The sequence below is a fragment of the Phaenicophaeus curvirostris genome, chromosome 4 (genome assembly GCF_032191515.1).
Source record: "Phaenicophaeus curvirostris isolate KB17595 chromosome 4, BPBGC_Pcur_1.0, whole genome shotgun sequence".
In the NCBI taxonomy this organism is placed as follows: Eukaryota; Metazoa; Chordata; class Aves; order Cuculiformes; family Cuculidae; genus Phaenicophaeus; species Phaenicophaeus curvirostris.
In genome coordinates, this window is record NC_091395.1 from 45008128 (window position 1) to 45029032 (window position 20905).

At 40.8% G+C, this 20905-nt stretch overlaps 2 protein-coding genes across 2 annotated transcripts in view; both read left to right on the forward strand.

The window, feature by feature from the left end:
- Positions 1-20905, forward strand: part of TLR3 (toll like receptor 3) — a 165404-nt gene that overhangs the window by 36738 nt on the left and 107761 nt on the right. The gene's annotated exons all lie outside the window — the stretch shown is intronic.
- Positions 3136-15767, forward strand: CYP4V2 (cytochrome P450 family 4 subfamily V member 2). Its single transcript, XM_069855893.1, has 11 exons — positions 3136-3390; positions 5498-5610; positions 6186-6271; positions 8053-8243; positions 8656-8725; positions 9901-10027; positions 11504-11677; positions 12918-13020; positions 13359-13493; positions 13652-13831; positions 14957-15767. Exons 1-11 carry the CDS (start codon positions 3180-3182, stop codon positions 15130-15132), a joined length of 1566 nt encoding a protein of 521 aa, XP_069711994.1. The 5' UTR covers positions 3136-3179; the 3' UTR covers positions 15133-15767.

The window sequence follows — 20905 nt, forward strand, 5'->3', positions numbered from 1 at the left end:
TCTACATGCTCTTTGAACACCTCCAGGGATGGAGATTCCAACACTTCCTTGGACAGCATGTTCCAGTGCTTGACCCCACTTTTGGTAAAGAAATTTGTCTTCATATCCAAACTAAACCTCCTCTAGTGCAACTTGAGGCCATTCTCTCTTGTTCTATCACCCATCACTTGGGAGAAGAGACCAACACTCACCTCACTACAACCTCCTTTCAGGTAGCTGTGGAGAGTGATAAGGTTTCCCCTCAGCCTCCTCCAGGCTAAACAACACAAGTTCCCTCAAGCTGCTCCTCATAAAACTTCTGCTCCAGACTCTTCACCAGCTTCCTTGCTCTTCTCTGGACATGCTCCAGCAACTTAACATCCTTTTTGTACTGAGGGCTTAAAAATAGAACACTATATTTGAGGTGCATGCTCACCAGGGCCCTGTTCCTGCTGGCCACGCCATTTTTGATATAAGCCAAGATGCCGTTGTCCTTTTTGGCCACCTGAGCACATTGCTGGCTCATCTTCAGCCAGCTGCCAACCAGCACCCCCAGGTCCTTTTCTGCCATGCAGCTTTCAAGCCATTTGTCCTCCAGCCTGTAGTGTTGCATTGGTTCATTGTAACCAAAGTGTTTTAACTTTTGGTCAGTTTTTAGGCACCTGACAACATCATGGGTCTTCCTTCCTAATTGCAAATGAATTGTAGTGATTGCTACGTTAGCAACCGGTTAGACTTGCTCACTGTGGATGCTGTGCTATGCAAGGGATGGCAAAAACGTCAAGTATGTCAAAGGACTAATGTAAAGAGCACACCACAGTTTTTCAAAACGTGTTGTGTACTTCTCTCTTGTCTTTCTTTCAAGTCATCCATTTTAGCCTTGCTTTCTTTAGGGTTTTGTTTTTTCTTGCTAGTAACAATGCTTTTTTCAGTTCCCTTATTGAAGCATTCAGACCTGCGTTTTAGGGACCAGCAGAAGCCTGCATTACCATTGTGCTTGTGGGCTGACATAGCTGCCTGACTGGATGCGTACCTGCTCTCAGCACTGGCAGATAGACTTGCCTTTAGGTACGAGGCTGAGTAAAAGCAGATGTACACTGCGTTATGAAAGCAGAGAGTCACTAACTAGTAGAGTGCCTGCCGAAACCCAACACTGCACAAATACCTCTCTCCAGGTTCAAAAGAAGTATCAAAGGCAATCTGGTAGAAAACTTGCTTGATACATGTGTGCCTCTCCTACAGAACATCCTCCTTTGAAATTTGTAGTAAGGGTTCATAGTGAGTGCTAGTCTCAGTGACATAATTAGTCCTTAGAGATGCCCAACCTCTAATTTCTTCTTTCTTGGGTATTTCTTTACATCTCCTTCCAGTGTAGCTGCTGCTTTTTGTTAGTAGCAGCATCATCATTGCCAGCTGCTGGCAGGATTTTGCAATGTTTGTTCTGCTGTATTCCCCACTGCTTTCCCCGTGGCTTTTCACCCTGTCCCTGCTGTTTCACTTTTTCTTTTTTTTCCTGCAGAAGTAGTTATCAGCAGTGAAAATAAAGATTTTGACCCAAAATCACAGTTAACCACTTCATCTAATTTTCAGCCCCACGAAGGCAACAAACTGCAAGGTTTTTTTTTTTTATAAAGAAGAAAGTATAATTACCTAGCTATTCTCCATGTTACAGAAACAGAAGGTGAGCCTCTTAATCCTGCACAATTGCTTCCTTCCTGGGATGTCAGCTGAACAAGAGAGGTGCCTAATAGCTCTGGAGCTTGCCTAATAGCTCTGAAGTTTGCCTTATGTGTTTGCAAAACAGGGGTGTGTATCTGCTACTTTCTGTCACAAACCATAGCAAATAAAGTAGCAAAGTTCATTTCCAGCTGTTTACTGTGCAGAAAGATGCAACGGTCAGCACTTATGATAGTGTTTGCTGGGAGATTGCAGGAACAAAGGAGCCAAATTTGCTTCCCTCAGCTGCCAAGGGTCATCAGCTCTTCCTTGGGATCTGGTGTTCTGAGCTTTCTTTATTTGTGTTTCTTGTTTTTGTTGCTTTGTTTATGCTGTTTGTTGGTTTATTAAAAATGCCAGTGCAGTCAGTTGTGGTACAAAATAGACAAGAGAAACATGACCATGGCTGTAAGAAGCTTTTGTGGTATATTCAGGTGATGAAGTTCTGCAAATTGTGTGAGGCATGCTATCATTTCACTGAACTTCTATTTGACCACAAGGTTTCTGAGCTTTGGAGGCTCTGAGGAACAGGAACTCAGCAGCTCTGCATTAGTGAAGAGAGATCCCAGCTACTCCTGAGAAAGGAAGGGCAGCAGGGTTTGTAGTGGATATAGCATTACTTCTGCCCAAGCAAGCTGTGACACAGGTGCTGGTACTGCCAGTCGTGTATCTGGCGCCCTTTAGCCTTTATTTGAGTGTTCAGCAGTGAGATCAGCAAAGGCCATTTGGGCAGAGAAGCATCAGTGTGCTTTGTGGTGCTCTTCTTTATCATGGGTCTGATGTCATACAATCACAAAATTGTTTAGGTTGGAAAAGACCTTTAAAATCATAGCATTCAACTGTAAACCTAGCACTGGCAAATCCACTACTAAGCCATGTCTCTAAGCACCACATCTGCATATCTTTTAAATCCGTCCAGGGGTACTGACTCAACCACATCCTCGGGCAGAAGTTACACGGTTTGTGTAACCCATTTGAACCATTAACCCAACTTAAGAAAGGTGCTAGCCATTTGAAGCACTTTAAATCCTTTAGGCATCATGTTGGAGAGCACTGGAGCAGTTCTGCATGGCAAAATGGTGTTCTTTGAGCCCCTGAAAACAAATGGAGAAAGGCAGTGTTGAGAAAACCCATCCTCCTCTAATCAACAAAAAGGTGTTTTTTCTCTTGACAGTGATTGCTTCTGAGGTATTGGATGAGCCTGCGAAGACCTTCCTCACTCTTCCCTTGAGTCAGAGCCAAGTGAGGGCAAAGAAACGGCACTGTTCATTGTGGCTACTGACATCACTAAGTACTTGCAGGCAGGCTCTCTGTGCATTTTTTTATATCTTTGTTTATTTTCCTGACAGGAAGCTGTGTACTGGGGCTCGTGACAGCTCCGCCTACCGCTTCTGTGGCCCTGGTCCTGGCAGGCACACTGCTGACTGCCAGCAGTGGATAAGGCAGTGCTGGTTCCCATTAGGGATCAAGGCTGGGAAGTGGCAATGGAGGTTATGCAGGGATCTGCAGGGGGATCCCAGCTGCTGCCCTTGGGGGCTGGGGTCGTTACTGTGCTGTTGATGATGGTGGCCATGTGCTCTGTGCCCTCTTTGATGGATTTCTGCAGGCGATGGTGGGTGATAAAGCCGATCCCAGGTGTCAGCCCCTGCTATCCTGTGCTGGGAAACGCTCTACTTTTTGAGCGGGAGGGAGAAGGTAAGGACAAGTTCACCCCAAACCCCAGCTGTGAGATCCCTGCACTGCATGAGGCTTTACTGGAGGAACCAGCGCTGGTGAGGGGTTGGGTGGTCAAGCTGTGGCTAGCTGGGAGGAGGTTATGGGGTGTGCCATCACTTTCAGGTCTCTGTGGGACAACTTGCAGAGGAGAACGGTGAAAAGTGGGCTGTGCAGGGTAAAGGAGGGGGAACTGCATAAATACTGAGTTATAATTGGTAAAAGATTAGCTGGAAGTTCAGTCTGACAGCAGCTTCCAGATTCTGATGTTGGACTCAGACCCATTTCCAATTGTTAGTGAGATAGAGCATGAATGCTGTCAAGGTGTTTCTGTGACAGGGAAGCGTGCTGAATGCTCTCAAATGAAGTGCTGTTTCAGAGCATGAAACACTGTGTCCCCATGACTGTTAGCTGTAATCCAAACAAAGCTTTTAGCTTGCGAAGGAAAAATACCTTTTTAAAAAATTATCTTCCCCCAAGCAAGCATGTGCAAGCATGCTGTGTTGCTGGGTTGTTTTCAGAGTTAGCTGTGCCTTGAATTTATGCAAAAGAACTTGTTGAGTATTTACAGTACATCCCTCAAAAGCAAACCTTTCTGGTTTTGTATTGATCAGTGGCACCTTCTTTTTGCCAGGTGTTTTAGACAGCACTGAGCCACCCCTTTATGTTTGGTAGTTAGCTTTACACAGGAGCATATTTCTTGAGGAATCCGTGGTGTGAAAACAGTTCTGGCTATACTGTCTGAGGACCAGCAGACTCTTCTGGCTGTGTTTGTGATCCCTGTGTATGCCAGTCTACTCTGTGGGCATGTGTTCCTGGCTGTGCTGCCAGGAAGAGGGAGCAACTGGATTCTAGGAGCGTAGTGAAGATGAGAACAGAATGGGCTTGCACATTGCCTGGTGCTAACACATGCTAAGATGTATTCCCTCTGTTCACAATGGTACATGTATCTTTCCTCTGCATCCAACCCTATATCTAAAAACACGTGAGAGATTTTCTTTGGTGGAAACAAGGGCAAGCAACTTTCCATGAAGCTGACTTTGGGGAAGCAGTAGTGGGATCATAGTCAGGATGTGTATTTGAGCCTGACTGAGAGAATAATTTTTTTTTTCTTTTTGTTTCCCCCCCCTTTTAAATCATCTTAAAAACTAACCCCTCCCCCCCCCAATAGTACATTTTTTCGATCTCCAGAAAACAATTTTCTGGAGACTCTCATGTTCTGTGGAGTCCCTATTCTCCTTTGTTAGCAGAAGTCACATTGCCTTTGTGCTTTAGCTATGTCCACGACCATCTGTCTTTTTTCCTGTTTATTTATGTTAAAATGAGTGAAGTTCATAGTTTATAATATTTTTCATTAAAATATCATTTTAAAAAAAGATAGTTTTTTAGAAAAAAAGGTAAGATTTTATACAAGAAAGAAAAATGATTTTACATCTGATGGTGGTTTTATTTATTGATATTGGTAGACAAATGCTGGAAAATTGTAGTATTTTAATCATGATTATGTTAGGAAAAAATATTTTAAAAAATCAAGGTAATCTGATACTTATAAACCTCTCAGAAGAGATGTCATTAGAATTTTGCCTAAGCCTAGGGAATGATGTGTTTGGGCATTTGTTAGGAAACTAGGTTTTTTTCATTGTTTTTGTTTTTGTTTTGCTTTGATTTGGGTGTGTTTGCATTTTCAACTCTACAGAGGCCTTGGAGGGAGTGATTTATTTTTTAATCTGGTTTCTGAAATGTTTAATCTTTAATCTTAATTTCTGGTTTAATCTGTTTCCTTGAACATTCTGATAGAAGCTATCTCCTCTAGAATTGCAGAATGAACTGCTTAAATCAAAGAGCCTTATCTACAGCTAGGAGGAGTCTCTCTAGAATGGCGTGACTTCAAGAGTGCAGTCTTGAAGAAGTGCTTCTGCAGTACAGCTAATAGATAGCTGCAAAATATGGGGCTTGGTGGTAGCAGCAAGATAAAACAACAACAGAATCGTAATTACAGGACATGTGGCAAAAGAGTTCATTACAGAAGTCTTGCTCATTCAGCAAAAGCCACTTTCATAAAAATTCTTATTTACTTTTTTCATTCCAGGTTTTTTTAAACAACTACAATTTTATGCTGAAGAGTTTAGGAAATGGCCATTGTTCAAACTTTGGATAGGACCAGTGCCTTTTGTGATTTTGTATCACCCTGAGAATGTGGAGGTGAGTGTACTCATCTCCTGTCTACTCTACTGTCACACAAAGGAGTATCCACACTGTTCGTTTCTATTCTCTCAATGTAATTTTTTTGCAAAATGACTTGACCTGATTTACCTGAGACTGTCCTCTGACCTAGTGCTAAAGAAAGGCTGAATGTGGGAGAATATAAAAAGTCGAGTTTTGGAAATAGGCAAATACTGAAGGTGGACAGCAATTAAAAGCACCAACCCAGTATGTTTTATACGAAGAAGCATCTCCTTTAGCTTTGTTTACACATGTGTGAAAGCTTCTGCTCCAAAATTCAGATTTACCTGTGGCTTTGTAAAGCAGATTTCTGTTTTTCTGGAGGATAAGGGGAGTGAGAGTAGTAGTTTTTGAGTATTTGACTGTTTCTCAAGACTGGGATACTTATTGAGAGACTTGAGTGTGAACTTTATGTTCCATCTTTGTATCAGCTTGTACTGAAATATTATGCATTTTACTGAGGCTCGGGGCATTGTGGAGGAACTGAGGTTGTGTGAAGTAATTCCAGCTAGCAGTTGATGGTTTTTTTTCCTCTCCTTTCATTTTCCTGACAGGTTATTCTGACCAGTTCAAAACACATAGAAAAATCGTACCTGTACAAATTCTTGCAGCCATGGCTGGGCACTGGACTTCTGACGAGGTATAGTGAAATGCAGGTGCACTGCTGTCTCTTTGAAATTCGCAGGGCATATGATAGGAAAAGGGCTTGATGGCAGGTATACTGCATGTATATCTCTGTCCAGAGATGTAGATGATAGCTACAGAAGTCATTCCTTCTGATAGTCTTGTTTGCTCTTAAGCAGCTAATATTTAATAAAAAATGTTAGATGCTTCTGTTTCTTGGCAAATTTGGCCATTTTTAATTTTTGCCCAGAGGTTTGAAGTGAATGTGAGTTTTGGGAAATGGTATCCTATGGCGAGTGATGCCATTTAGGCTGCAGTGCTGCTTGCTGGATGTTTTTAATGTTGCGACAGATATCAAGCAGTCAGACAGTGGCAGAATTGTGACTGTATGCATTGCTTATTTCAGCTGGTCATGCTGCAAACCAGTAGGATGGGTCTGAGGTTAGCGATGCTTTGGATTTAGATGGGAAACTATCTAAACCCTGCTTTTCATTTCCCTCGTGAAGTGGAGTCTTGTAAGAAGTGAGCCTGGATAGGAGTGCAAGTCAGAAATGGAGAGAGGGAGGAGCAGTGATGTAAGGTGTCCTCCAGTCTTGGGAGGGTTGAGGAAAGTTTGGTTTGGATGAGGCAGATATTCAAGTTGAAGCAAGGCATGTGTAGCATGGCTCTGGTGACTTTGTGCCTCTTCTGTGTTTGTGTGAGTAGGTCATGATCCCTCTGTGAGCAGTGGAGTTTTGTTGCCTGTTTGGAACATTCAGAGGAGAACTCCTCAAGCTTTATGTTGGTACCATGGTAACGTGAAAGACGGCTGTAATCACATGTGATGGGAGGCACAAGTTTATGTGAGAGGATGCCTTTTATCCTCACTTTTGTCCATTGCCAAAGCACAGAGAGTTGATGTCCATGGGCATCACGCATGGTGTATCCTCACTGTTAATCTTCTTCCTTAGGGGTTGCTTAGTCTCCAGTAGGTCTTTAGAGGAGTTTTTGTTTTTTCTTCCTTGTGCTTGTGAAAACATAGCGGAGGAGAATGTTACAGTTTTTACTGATTAAGGGCAGTAGTGGAGAAGGAGAAGTGGAGAAGGAGATGAGTAGGCCTGAGGAGTGCCTCAGCAGGAAGTTAACGGAAGTAGTTTGATGGTTTGCCCTGTAAGCAGAGCTGCCAGTTGTGTGCCTGCGGGGCATGTGGTTCAGAAAAAGTGAACAAGAGCCCTCAGGAAGCTGATGTCACTTGCTGTGGCTCCCTGCTCTCTCACTGACACACAGGAGGTGGTTGTCCAGTCTTCAAGCAGGTACTTTGTATCCAGACCTTGAGGCAGTACTTTGTGTAATGTCTGTGGACCCTAGTTCTCTGCCAGCCTTGTTTCCTAGTCAGTGGATGAAGGTGAGCATGTGTGGTGATCCACAGAGACAATGTGATGAGTTAGTTGAGGCCTCAATGCTGAGTAGCTGGTTTGTCCTATAGATGGCTTCTGCTTGATTCCTCTGAGCCTGTGCATATCCTGTGCACTGAGCAACCATGAGGCTGTACTGCCTGAAGGCTTGTTGGCATCTTCTTTTGTTGAGAGCAGCTATAGAAATAGTGGCTTGTGCTTTGGAGGGAGCTGGAGCAAGAAATATTTCTATTTTTCTCGTTCTGGGGGCTGCTGTGGACAGCTTGAAAAGAGCCATCTACAGTGTGTGTATCTGTGAAGGCATTCCAGGCTGCAGTTTTTACTGTTTACTTCCTGTGATCATGGGTGTTATATGTGTTACCTGGATTTTTTAAACTCTTCCTTCCCTCTGTTGACTTTGCAGCACCGGAAACAAGTGGCGGTCACGAAGGAAGATGATAACTCCTACGTTCCACTTTGAAATCTTAACTGACTTTCTAGAGGTTATGAATGAACAAGGAGTTATTTTGTTGGAGAAACTTGAGAAGCACGTTGACAAGGAACCATTTGATGTCTTTCTAGACATCACTCTGTGTGCCCTTGATATCATCTGTGGTAAGTCCTCTTCAGTTATTCTGGTGAGGCTGTGAATGGTGCAGAGGCCCTTGATCACAGCTGTGCCGCGTATGGGGAGGTGGTTGAAGAGAAATGTCCCTGCATATTCTGTGAATGCATTTCCATCTTCTTAAGGCCATCCTTTCTCCTAGAGTGTCTTGTGTGCAGCTGAGCAGGTGAGTTTGTGGGATGGAGAGTGCAGAGGTAGTAGTCTGAGGTGAGGTTGTGTTGAGCATTTCCTGAATGTGGAAATGTAAAGCCTGCTCATCACCTGGAAAGGCATATATGTATTTACCTGTTAAAGGGACTACATGGTGACAGTCAGATTCTGGGATTAGTAGTAATTTATTGTGTACAGGGACTCTGGATTTCACTTAGCACTTATGAACTAGTTATGATTTCCTCCTCCTAGAAACGGCAATGGGCAAGAATATTGGTGCTCAGGAGAATAAGGATTCTGAGTATGTTCGTGCCATCTACAGGTAAATGAATATTTTGCTTGGCTGCTTTGTAGTTAGACTGGAGTTTATGCTGCTGATGTCAGGAATTCATCTGCTGTGAGCCAGGAGGATGGGCCAGAGGGGTCACAGATGGAGGCTGAAAGCAGGAAAATCTGCAGATTTTGATGCATTTTCTGGTACAAATACATGCAATGGGAGGCTGAGGCTTTGAAAAGGGTGTCAACTGCCATTCAGTTGATCCACTGGTACAGTAAGTTAAAAAAAAATGTGGAGTTTCAGCACGTCATATTGGTATGAGTATGACTGGCAGAATTGGGAGGGTGCTATTGAAGAAATTTGTTAAAGCTGAGGCTCTGCTGCTCTGCAGCTTGCAGCAGTATTTACACCATTCAAACTATATGTGACTTTCCAGTGGATTAGGAAAAGTGTGGTTTGTAATCCTACCACACTGGTATGTCATCCTAGATGAGATGTAGCTTCTTGTGGCATCTCACCTTTGGCCTTTGGTGGGGCTTGTTGAGACAGGTGTGTTACAGGAAGGGGTTGGAATGAGAAGGTTTGATTGTTATCAGTTCCTTGGCCTTTCCCAAATGGTACTGCAAGTAGGCCCAAAGTTGATCTTAGTGTAATAATTACTCCTTAAAGTCTATTTCCACAGCTAAAAGCATGTGCAGAGCTGAATAGCAATGACAGCCCTTCTAAAAGTACTGCAGTTGTATTTGAGCATACTTGAAATCTCATTTATTTCAACTGCTTTTCGTGTGCTGTCTGGCATACATGGCATCTGGACAGTCAAGTAGAAATGTGATGATTTTCAGTGGCTGTTTGAGGTCACAGAGTAGATATTTTGGATTCCTGACATGACTAGTCTTTTCGTGTGGTATGTATCTTTTCAGCATGGTCAGCGCTTTGCTGATGTGGAGTGGGACTGGGCTGTATGAATTAATGCATCTGTTTCAAAAGGATTGCCACTAAATGAGAGTATGCTCTCCTAAGAGATCAGTGCTTGCAGATACAAATCATGGTGATGCTGGGACAGGTTACAGCCTTCCCTTCAAATGAATGGTTTTAAACCCACAAAATATTTAAAGTTCCATTTCACTGGGGGAGGTAGAACTTTTTGGGGGTCTTGGAAGTGTGCTATAAATTTATTTTTTGTCAAGAAATGCTATTTGATATTATTGTTGTGTCCATAGGATGAGTGATCTAATCCAACAGCGACAGAAAAGCCCTTGGTTTTGGTCTGATTTTACATATAAACTGTTCAAGGAAGGAAGAGAGCATGACACGAACCTCAAGATCCTTCACAATTTTACAGATAAAGTATAGATTCTTATTTTTTTTAATCATACATTCTAGTTGTTGGAAAGCAAAGCTTCCGAAGTGAGGTGATGTTCATCCCCTGTATGTGCATGTGTTAGAGTAAAAGTATCTCTTTACTGGGATGTTGAGGATTTCTCTGAAAAGAAGACAGCAACTGACTTTTCTGGCAGCAGCTCTGTAATAGTTATGCAAGGCAACGGATTGTTATACTATTCCAAGGGAGTAACAGGATTTACAGGACCTTGGCAACCAAAATAAACAACAAGAATTCACTGAACTCTTGTTCTGCCCCAGCTGCTCTGCAGCTGATTCCCCTGCAACAGCTCACTGTCAAGTTTTGTAGCTTTAAGCACAGGGCTGTGGTTAGTAAAGCCACTTGATCCAGCCCTTAGAAACTGAATCCAATATTAATTTCCCCTGTTGAGAGCAGAATGACTGAGATGAGCAAACACATGCAGGTACTCACATCAGCAGTAAGACACTTTGGCACAGAAATCAGTAAGCATCTGTTACTGACTTGGCATAAAATGGAGTGTTCTCTTACCACTGTTAGACTGTGCAAGTAACACCACTTTCTCTCACCAAATAGTTCCCCTGCTATTCTTGCCAATGGTTGCTTTCTAAATCTACTGTTAGGATGTTACCAGAGGAGACTTTCCCTGAAACAGATGACAAAGGAATGGTAAAAATCACTTAGTGTAGGTGTTGACAGAAAGTACTGAGGCAAAAGATAGTCCAGTATGTGTTTTTAATATGTGTATGTTCATTGAGGGAAACAATGTGTATATAGCTATTTTTTCCCATTCACTGCTCCCTTTGAACAGAACTACATATTCTGTAGCCTTTATTTTTAATTATTTTGTTACTGAGAGCAATACCAGTTTATTGAATGATTCTATTTTGGTGTTATGACAACAGGAAGCATCTGTCTGTCACAAAGCTAGGCTTTGGCCTAAAAAAAAGGAAGTTCATTGCTCTCATAGTGAAGATAATTTGAGAAGCTTTAGTGTAGTGGTTCCAGCTTCGCTACCTGTAGTCCTGATGTAGGGTTGTGGGGTGCCCTGGCTTCTTTTCTTTCTCCTGGGTTCCCCAGAGGTTGGAGATGTTATCCTTTCCTCAGTTATTGAGGAGGGTAGAGAATATCTTCTTGGTGATCAGTCTGTAAAATTTATGGTGATTGTTTTTTTATTTAGTGTGGTGGGCATTTATGATTGGCTTGTTCCAGGTATTCTTGAAGTGTTTACACTTCTTGATAATCAACAAGTTGTTTGCATGGTTTGGCTACCTACCATCTTGATCACACAAAGGCTGTTAAGGGTTTGTTCTATTGCTTGGACAAGTTCGTGAGATAATGCTTACAGCTGTGCTAACTAGCTCATATAGGCTGCTACAGATAAGTGTTGTTTTAATAACAGAGGACAAAACAATGCACATGTGCTGTGTGAATCATATCTAATACTATGGTTTTAATTTTAGGTCATTGCAGAGAAAGCTGCAGAACTTGAACACAGCAAGCAAAGGAACTGTGAAGAAAGTGGCTCCAAAAGGAGAAAAGCTTTCCTGGACATGCTGCTGAGCGCAACGGATGATGAAGGGAACAAATTGAGCTACACAGACATTCGTGAGGAAGTGGATACTTTCATGTTTGAGGTACTGAAGGAACCCATTGGTTTGTTGTTTTTTTGGTTTGTTTTTTCTTTTTTTTCCTCTTCCCTGCTCCTTCTCCCTCCCCAATCTGAGATTCACCATTTGCAGGTAGTGACTCTACCTTGTCTTAATTCAGGAAGGTGCTTTTAGTATGAAGTTATTTTAGCCCTAGAAGCCTAAGAGGAAATCTCTGTAGGATAGAAACTACTGATGATCCAGAATTGTGTGCCCTGGCAAAACGCAGGGTAATACACATGTGACGGGGCCCTGCCATGTGAGCAGACTCCACTCATGAAAGCAAGTGCGTAGTAAGAGCTTAATGGCTGATGGGGTCCATGGACTCTCAGCTGCTGTTGCAAACTTCATTAATGCTAAAGGGGTTTCAGTGTTTTGCCTGGCATTTTGTCAGCTTTTCTCACATTTTGTCCCTTGTCGTGCTGGCTATAACCTCCTGGTTCTGTGGTCAACTGCTCATTGGTGTACTATCATCTCATGTCTGGTTCCCTGTGCAATGAAGGGTCTAAACAAGATTTTCACAAGTTTTCCACACACCGCTGTTAGGTGGACCTGCATTCTACTCCAGAGGAGCTTAATTCAGTCATAATACTGCTGTTGTAACCTAGAGAAACTCTCTCCATCTAACCATTGCTATACTACTCCATAGCTGGATTTTGAAGAGGTGCAGCATCCAAACTTTACGAGTGCACCTGTTTAGTACCAAAATCCTTTGTAAGTCAGCTTTTCCTTTTTCTATACACACCCCAAGAAATAGTCCTTGCTATGGTGTACTGTACTGTATCTCATTAAATGTTTTTTTTGGATAGTTTTTTAGAAGTATACAGGTTGTGTCCATTGTATCTCTCCTGTGGTAGTTGTTGCCCCCCTAGACGTTGCATTGTTTGCTGGATAGTAACCCAAAAAGTTGAATATCCTTCTGTTTCATTGTGTAGATACTGATAGTTCATGCAGCTTCTGTGAGGCAGAGAAAAGGGATGTTTACTTGGGTAATTTCAACATTTTTCCCTTTTGGTCAGTTTTCAGGCACTTGACAGAATCATGGGTCATCTTATATCCTGATAATCAGCATGTTGGATAGAGATCTTCACTCTTGTTTTTTATTTTTTTCATGCTTATGGGATTAATAAATCTCACTTTCCATACTACCTGCACACCTAACTTTATAAAGCCTACTTGTGCACAGGAATAATGTTGAAGTGATGTCTTTGTAAATCTGGACCTCTAGGGCCATGATACAACAGCAGCTGCTATGAACTGGGTCCTCTACTTACTTGGGCATAATCCTGAAGCCCAGAAGAAGGTTCATAGAGAACTGGATGAGGTATTTGGTACGTTTCCATTTCCCCTTCACTGAGGTTGTGGTGATGGTTGTATTTGTGAGTGAGGATGTGGTACATTATAAGCCTTGATGCAGAATGGGAGGTATGAACCTGCCTTTTGGCCCTTCTGGAGCTTTTGATACATACAGGTGACTGGGGAGGGTGCTAGAAAGTCTGTAAGAAAGTATAGCCAACCTTGTATCTTTGGGGCAAAGCATGCAAGCTCAATGTGTATGTAGCACATTCTGCTGTGGGGTCTTGGTGCATGATAAGAATTCATGGAGGCATGAGTTAAACAAAAAATAGGTTGTTTTGGTCTTGCTCATCCCCCGTTTGTTTTTGAACAGACAACACTGAGCGTCCTATAACAATGGATGATTTGAAGAAGCTTCGATACCTTGAGTGTGTTGTGAAAGAAGCCCTTCGGCTCTACCCTTCAGTTCCCATGTTTGCCCGTACCTTGAGAGAGGACTGCTCTATTAGTGAGTAGTGCCCTGCATTCCTATCCTACTTGTATCTCAGTTGGAGGCATTTCTCAAGTAAAGAGCAGCATTGTTTTATTTTTTACTGTGCTGTTTTGAATAGGAAGTCATTTATTTGCTGTTGCTTTGACCCTTCTCCCTTTATCTTTTATTTTTAGGAGGCTATCAGGTACCAAAAGGCACAAATGTTATTGTCATAACTTATGTCCTGCATAGAGACCCCGAAATCTTCCCTGACCCGGAGGAGTTCAGGCCTGAGCGATTCTTCCCTGAGAATTGTAAGGGAAGGCACCCGTATGCTTATGTGCCCTTCTCAGCTGGTCCCAGGAACTGCATTGGTAGGTAGCTGAAGAGAAAGCCCTTGTAATGTGACAATGCTGTTTTTGGTGTGGTGACTGTTGCAGGAGGGAGTGTATTGGAAATTTCAAGACTTGATGTGCATGCTAGTCGTGTCCCCTGTAGCTCTTCCGGTACTGCCATTTCCCTCCAGAATCTGGGCACTGTCTTCCCTATGAGCCTGGTGCTTGAGCGGCCCCATTTTTTCTCTTCCTGAGGGTTTCCTTTTTCCGTAGGGGCATTAGTTCCATGTAAAGTGTTGATTGTTTCCCCTTTGCTGTTTGAGGTTTGTGTACTATGGGAAGGAGGATGTGTTGTGGATTGTTCCAGGAAGGCCAGAGTTGTCATGCAGAGTGTGGTGGGCTGGATGCCAGGTGCTCATGGACCTGCTCTATCCTTAACCTTCTCAGCAAGATGGAGGGAGAGAAAATAAGATGGAAAAAACCCAAACTCGTTTGTCATGATTAAGGCAGTTTAATAAAGCAAAAGCAAAGGCTGTGCATGGAAGCAAAGACAAACAAAAGATTTATTTTCTACTTCCTATCAGCAGGTAATGTCCAGTTGCTTTGGGGGAAGTAGGGTGAAAGTACACATAGTTGCTCTGGAAGATAAACATCATAATAATGGCTCCCACATCCATCCCCTCCTTTTAGCTTTTATTGCTGAGCAGACATCATATGGTATGGAATATCCCTTTTGTCACTTTGAGTCAGCTGTCCTGGCTGTGTCCTCTTCCGAGATATTGCCCACCTCTAACCTGTTGGTGAGGGGAGATTGTTGGAGAGAGGGCCTTGGTGCTGTGCAAATGCTGCTCAGCTTTAGGCAAAACACTGGTGTGCTACCAACACCTGTCTAGCTACCGATACAAAGCACAGCACTATGAGGGCTGCTGTGAGGAAAATTAACTCCATCTCGACCAGACCAAATACAGAGAGAAAAGTGCCAGTTTCAGTAGTATCCATAAGACCTTGATTTTGTCCTAAAACCTGTTCTGTTCTCAAGGAAGATGGACAGTTCTTGCTGCCCCATATAACTAGGGGTATCGTTGTGAGCATGCATATGCAGCAACTGTTCATGCAACCTGACAATAACATCTTTTTTTTTTTTTGCTGTCCTTTAATTTATAGGTCAGCGCTTTGCACAAATGGAGGAGAAAGCTCTTCTAGCCCTCATCTTGCGCCGCTTTTGGGTGGACTCATGTCAAAAGCCAGAAGAGCTTGGTATAACTGGAGAACTGATTCTTCGTCCAAATAATGGCATCTGGATTAAACTGAAGAGGAGGCCAAATGCTGGATCAGAATGAAAGGAATTTCATTATTTTATTTTCAGAAAAATTTCTGAGCTATTTAGGCTGAAATGTATTTTTAAATCAGTATTTTGATAGCCATCCAGCAACTTGTTGAAACTAAAGTCATTACTGATTGTTTCAATAAAGATGTTATAATACCCCTAAATTGCTCTACTTTTCTAGTATATGTGAACTTCATGTTCATCTTCTAAGTGCAAGTTTTTAATCATCAAATCTTGGTGCCTTATCTACTGGGACGAAACTATTCTATTGCAAAATATTGGTATTAAAAATAGTAATGGGGTGATGGAGTGATCTAGTTGTATTCCATAGCATTTTTGAGGTAACCGGTAATCTCAAATCTTTGCATAGTTTTCTGGAAGTGAACAATTCTTCCACTTGGTACAATCTTTTTTTTTCTGGTTTGGTGATGACTGCATCTATGAAGACAAAGCAAAAATCTCTGATAGTTTCACACCTCCTTTGAAAGCATTTCCAGTACTTCTTAAGTAACGAGTGCTCTGAATTGTTTTTTAGCAAAATGTACCATAAGCATTTATCTGTATAATCATACCATGAACTAGATAGTGTGAAAATTACACACAGGATCTCATAATGACAAAACCCCTGTATTATTACAAATGTTGAGAATGAGCTTCTAATATGCTTTCATACGGAATTAAATTATATCTGTAAAACTTACCCGTCTGGGTGCAGATAAATTACTGATGTGCAATTACTTCTTACTGTCAGTTCCTCTGAGGTGATTAGTCCATCAGATTTTATGGTGTTAGTCAAAGCTGAAACAATGAACCAATCTGCTCTTGCCTTCTAGGGTCCTGAAGGCAACATAGACAATTTCTTGCTAATTGATGTTAAAGAGGAATTGCAGCAATAGAACAAAATGCCTGTGAAAGTTTCTGATTGTTTTGTACTTCAGCCTTTGTTTTCAAAGATAGGTTTCATTGTTAGATAATAACAAGAAAATAAGTTTGCAAAGTTGATTGTAAAAATAGTTTTCTTTATAATGAGATAACTTTCAGAGACTACCTTCATCCACACAAAACAAATGACTTGTATTTTCCAAAGGGAACCTAAATTAAGGAATTACATAACACTTTTGGGTACTTGGTAGTGCAAGCTTTGCAGTTATACAGGATTTACATCCAGAATGTTTTCTCAGGACATTTAGTGTGAAGCTGAAAACTGGAGAGGTACCTTATATGCTTTGTTAAATCATGTCCCTAATTTGAGGACTTTCAAGACAAATCAAAACTAACATTAGTTCCTTTTCTTCTATGAGATCTATTTTATGGAAATAGTTTTTCAAAATGACTAAACTATAACAATTCTCTCTAAGGAGATAACATTTTTGTGACATTTGTCTGCAACAGTATTTTTGATTGTGATTTGGTTTTATTCCATATTCTTCTCATATAATGGGAAGTCAAGTAAATTGTAATTTCTTTATAATCTCTGATGATAACAAGAAAAGTAATTGAGGCAAAAACTTTATAAAACTCTAATGAGAAACTCATTATTAAAAGTGCATTGGCTCAAATTCTGGCAGGAGACTACCAAAGTGGAAAATCTCTACTTAATGATGCATATGCTGTCTTTACCAAAATTAGCACAAGTGCAATCCTGTAGTCTTTATATTCAGAGCTATTCTGAAAAGATCATGGTGGTGACCTCTCTTCTGTTGTGAAAAGCGGTTCTGAAGCAACCTGAGGCTGTTAAAGAAATAAATATTGAGGAAATCAATACTGAACTCACAGAAACTTCCTGCGTGCAAGGTAGATGTTAGATGCCTTGAATTGTGTGGAGTGTATGCTTTTATTAACCTGAGTCATGTGGTGTGTTGTTGTCGGTTAGGGTCAGGAATAAACCTTTTTTAAAAAAAAAATAAAATAAAAAATATGTGACCCTGTATGATTAGGAATGCAGCCTTGCCAGGTTTCCTGTAAAAGTAATGGAACTATAAAATATAGTTTAATAAAAACTGCACGTACATAGCAGGTGTTCTTGATTTTGTTCTGATGGCTAGGTATCTGCTAATGCTTAGATCTGAAGGCAGAGGCTGAACTCTAAACCCAAATGTTACTTTGAAGTAATGATTCATAAAGGGTAATCTCAGTGATGCTAGTGGTGGAGTGGTGCTGGTGCAGTTTCTGAAATATGACTGCCTTGCTCTAAGAAGCTGATCTCATATATATATGCCATGTTTCATGTAAAGCGCACATTTGTATGGTGACAGAAAGGGCAAAAGTTTCTACTGAGATGAAGCAAGTGTGTTTTTCTGGATGATGGTTTATAGCTGTTATGAAGAAAACTGACAACAAGCTTTCTATGTGACCTTTTGTGCAGTGCTGCTTGAAAGTGCCTCCAGGACTGCGCCAGAACCACTAGAGGTTTCCAGTCGCCTTGGCACAAAATACTCTGGGCTCAAAAAGCCTCATATCTGGAACATGTTTAGGAGACGGACTAGTGGTGGCTAACTAGATATCTGCCTTCCTTCGTGTATTAAAACCTTGTGTCGTGAAAGGCAAACACCTCTGAGTAGATGTTAGTATACTGCTGCATACAGGTTCTTGTCATGCATGATTTAATATGACATCTCACTGATACTCCTTCCAGCAGGTACCAGGCACAAAGAGCCTTTCAAGAATCCTACCCTACCATCTTTCCTAAAAGGAGTATTGGCACCAGCCCTTGGCAAACCTCCTGGTATAGAACTACCTCAGTTCATAGACAGGTTTTTTTTTTTTTTTGGAAGGTGATCTTCACAGTTTGCATGGATTAGCACCTAAATTATCTCACTTTCTAAAACTAAGGAACTGGCTAAATAAAATCTTAGATTCTTCTGACAATGGGAGTTCTCTGCTAAATATAACTCCATCTTTTCCTTGACAAATGGGCTTTTCTGATCCATGCCTGAAGTGTAGCATGTGTGGAGGTGAAGAGTCCATTGAAAAGGTAAGTCATTTTGAGAGAAAAGAGCCAGTCAGTTTGCAAACAACTGTATACCTGAAGCTGCAGACCTGACTACAGGCTAGCATCTCAGGTACACATGTAACTTCCCATGTGTTACTGGTTGATGATGACCAGGCCCTGTGAGTCTTGGCCAATGACAAAGTAACCGGGACTCTTTAGTAGGCTGAAATGTTCTGTTTTCTCTAATGTCTAATAAAAAACAGCACCAGGTGTTCTAGCTGAAAGCAGCAAGGCCTTGGGCAAATATATGATTCTCCATTTATAAGAAAAAATAAAATCTATTTTCTAGGTGTTCAAGGTCAGGTTGGATGGGGCTTTGGGCACCCTGATCTAGTGGAAGGTGTTGAAACTAGGTGATCTTTAAGATCCCTTTCCACCCAAACCATTCTATGATACTAGTTATAAGAAACAAATCAAAGAAAAAAACATCAAAACAAGCTCAGTAATGATGTGGTGTTTGCAACTGTCTTCTATTTTGCTCTTTGTTTGCTTTTCTTTGATTTCTTATATGACATCTCATGTGCAGTTATTTCTGGGCTATATTTCTTGGGAGACTATTGTTGACATGTAATTGCTGGAAATGGAACTACTATACTGCTTTTATTTCAATACAATGTGCAATCCAGCACTTTCAACAAATTGATAAGTAATTCTAGCCTGTCTTTGTGCAGCCATTTTAGGTGAAATCAAATCAAACACAAGATTACTTTGGCCTAATAAGAGAGTGGGTTCTTCACTCAGGTAGTGTCATCTGGACTCAAATGAAAAGGCTCTAGATAATTCATTTTAAGAAGGAAAGATTAAGATTTAATTTTTAGAACTTATTTTAGTAGCATTTGGTATTTTACTCAGTCCTGTCTCATATACATAATAATAGCTACGCGGAATTAAAGAGAAACAGAATATTTTACACTGTCCACAAAGCCATATTGAAATGAGAACTTGTTCTTGTCTTATTGGCACCTTCCTCCATTCCTTTGCAGACGCTTTTTCCCCTTGTTCCATGCATAACTGGGGAGTGTCTCACCACAGAGAGCGGATCCTCTATCATTTTGAAGCTGCTTTTTGAAAAGGATTGCCATAAGAAATATGGGGGTTTTTTTTGGCAGGCAGAATTGGACCTAAATAAGACTATAATAGCGTCCAGTCATTCATTTCCTGAAATGAAACAGCTTAGTAACTCCTTCTACCTTTGCAGATTTTGCATAAATCACAACGTACATCAGCAGAAAGCAGTATCAAGCTAGTTGGCACTGTTGGGGAGATTTCTTTTTAAAAAACTTGCTGACAGCTTAAGCTGAAGCAGGTTTGGATTTTTTTTTTTAAATACGAAGTCAGCTTCATTTTGTTTTAGATGGTTCATCTAAATTTTGTATCATCAAAAAATGTCTAAATTTTATCAAAATGTTTTGATGAACTCTTCTTTTAGCCCTACCCTCTGAATTATGAACTCTTAATTACAATATCCCAAGTTAGTTCCCAGAATATTATTGGTAGCTAAATGAATACAATGAGGGAATTCAAACAACAGTAACTTTATGCAGAGCCTTTATGAACCTAAGTAGTATTAGATGGTTTTACTATTCTATATATTTTGAATTTCTAACTCCTCTACTAGTATAAATCATGTAATCTCTTTGGATTTCAGTCAATCTCCACAAATTGACACCAGCTGAATATTTGTCTCAGCATATTTATGTTTGTCCTCTAATATAATAAACAATAATTAATTCAGGAACATAGAGTTTGTAACATTCTTTTCCCTATACGGAAGTACAACTCTGTAGATCTGTGCAACAGTGCAGCAGTGTGAACAGGAGAGCAGTAGCAGGCCCACTGAAAGAAAATGCATATATTTTCCAAAGTGAGCATGCTTATTATGATTCTCTTTGAAAGCATTTCTGCCTTATTGCTCAGCTTCCTCATCAAATCAAATCGATGCTCATATAGATAAAAATGTATGCTTTTGGAAGGAGTGAGATACCTAAGTTTGAGAACTGCTGCTTTAAGAAAGTCTTTTTTTTTTCTTTTCTCCTCACTGGTTTGCTTGTGAAACAAAAAGCCATTACCAAACGATTCCTTTTCTTGAGAAAAATTTCTAAAATAGATAGTTGATTGTAGAAATTAAGTCCTAGAGAAGCTTCTGGTGAATGGGTATGACTGTATACTGTATGATGCGACACATGATCGTTATGAAATTTATAATGAATCTGACCTGTTATTTAAGCTGATTTGAACTGTATACCTTATTTTTCCAAAAGTGTTGGGGTTGAAGTTTTCTGAGGGCTTGTTTTGATTTTTAACGAGAGAGTGATGAACTGGAACATCACCTAATATCTGAGCTGGAAAGCCCTGATGAGAAATGAAAAGTGAAGAAGTTAAAAGTCCTTGGAGAGAAGTCCTAATCCCTTTGTGCCACCAAGCAAAATGCATGCCAAAAAAAAAAAAAACAACCAACCAAAAAAAGAGAATTATTTTAATTAAATACTAGTGCAGGTTGAGCAGCACAAAAGCTTACAAGTTCAGCTTGTTTATAAATATGCAGATACGCAGTAAGTTTTGTGATTAGTTTCAGGATTATGGATGTTCTATAATTTAAAGTTGATCATTTCTCCAGTGGTGTAAAAAATTATGATTTTATAAACCAGAAAAAAGGCACCAAGTGCGATATGTGTGGTTACACAGAAAAGTTTCAGTAGTGCTGGCTAGAAACTGTGCGGTATGCTTTCCCAGAGCTGTACTGTTCTGATACCTTTACACCCTGTGACCGATGGAAGGTCTCCTTGTCTGAACT

What these genes read in the sequence shown, in the direction of transcription:
- CYP4V2 (XM_069855893.1), top strand. Translation starts at nt 3,180, where the DNA reads ATGGAGGTTATGCAGGGATCTGCAGGGGGATCCCAGCTGCTGCCCTTG. An exon ending in TTTTGAGCGGGAGGGAGAAG is followed by an intron (nt 3,391 to 5,497) that starts GTAAGGACAAGT and finishes TTTTCATTCCAG; the next exon opens with GTTTTTTTAAACAACTACAA. An exon ending in GGCACTGGACTTCTGACGAG is followed by an intron (nt 6,272 to 8,052) that starts GTATAGTGAAAT and finishes TTGACTTTGCAG; the next exon opens with CACCGGAAACAAGTGGCGGT.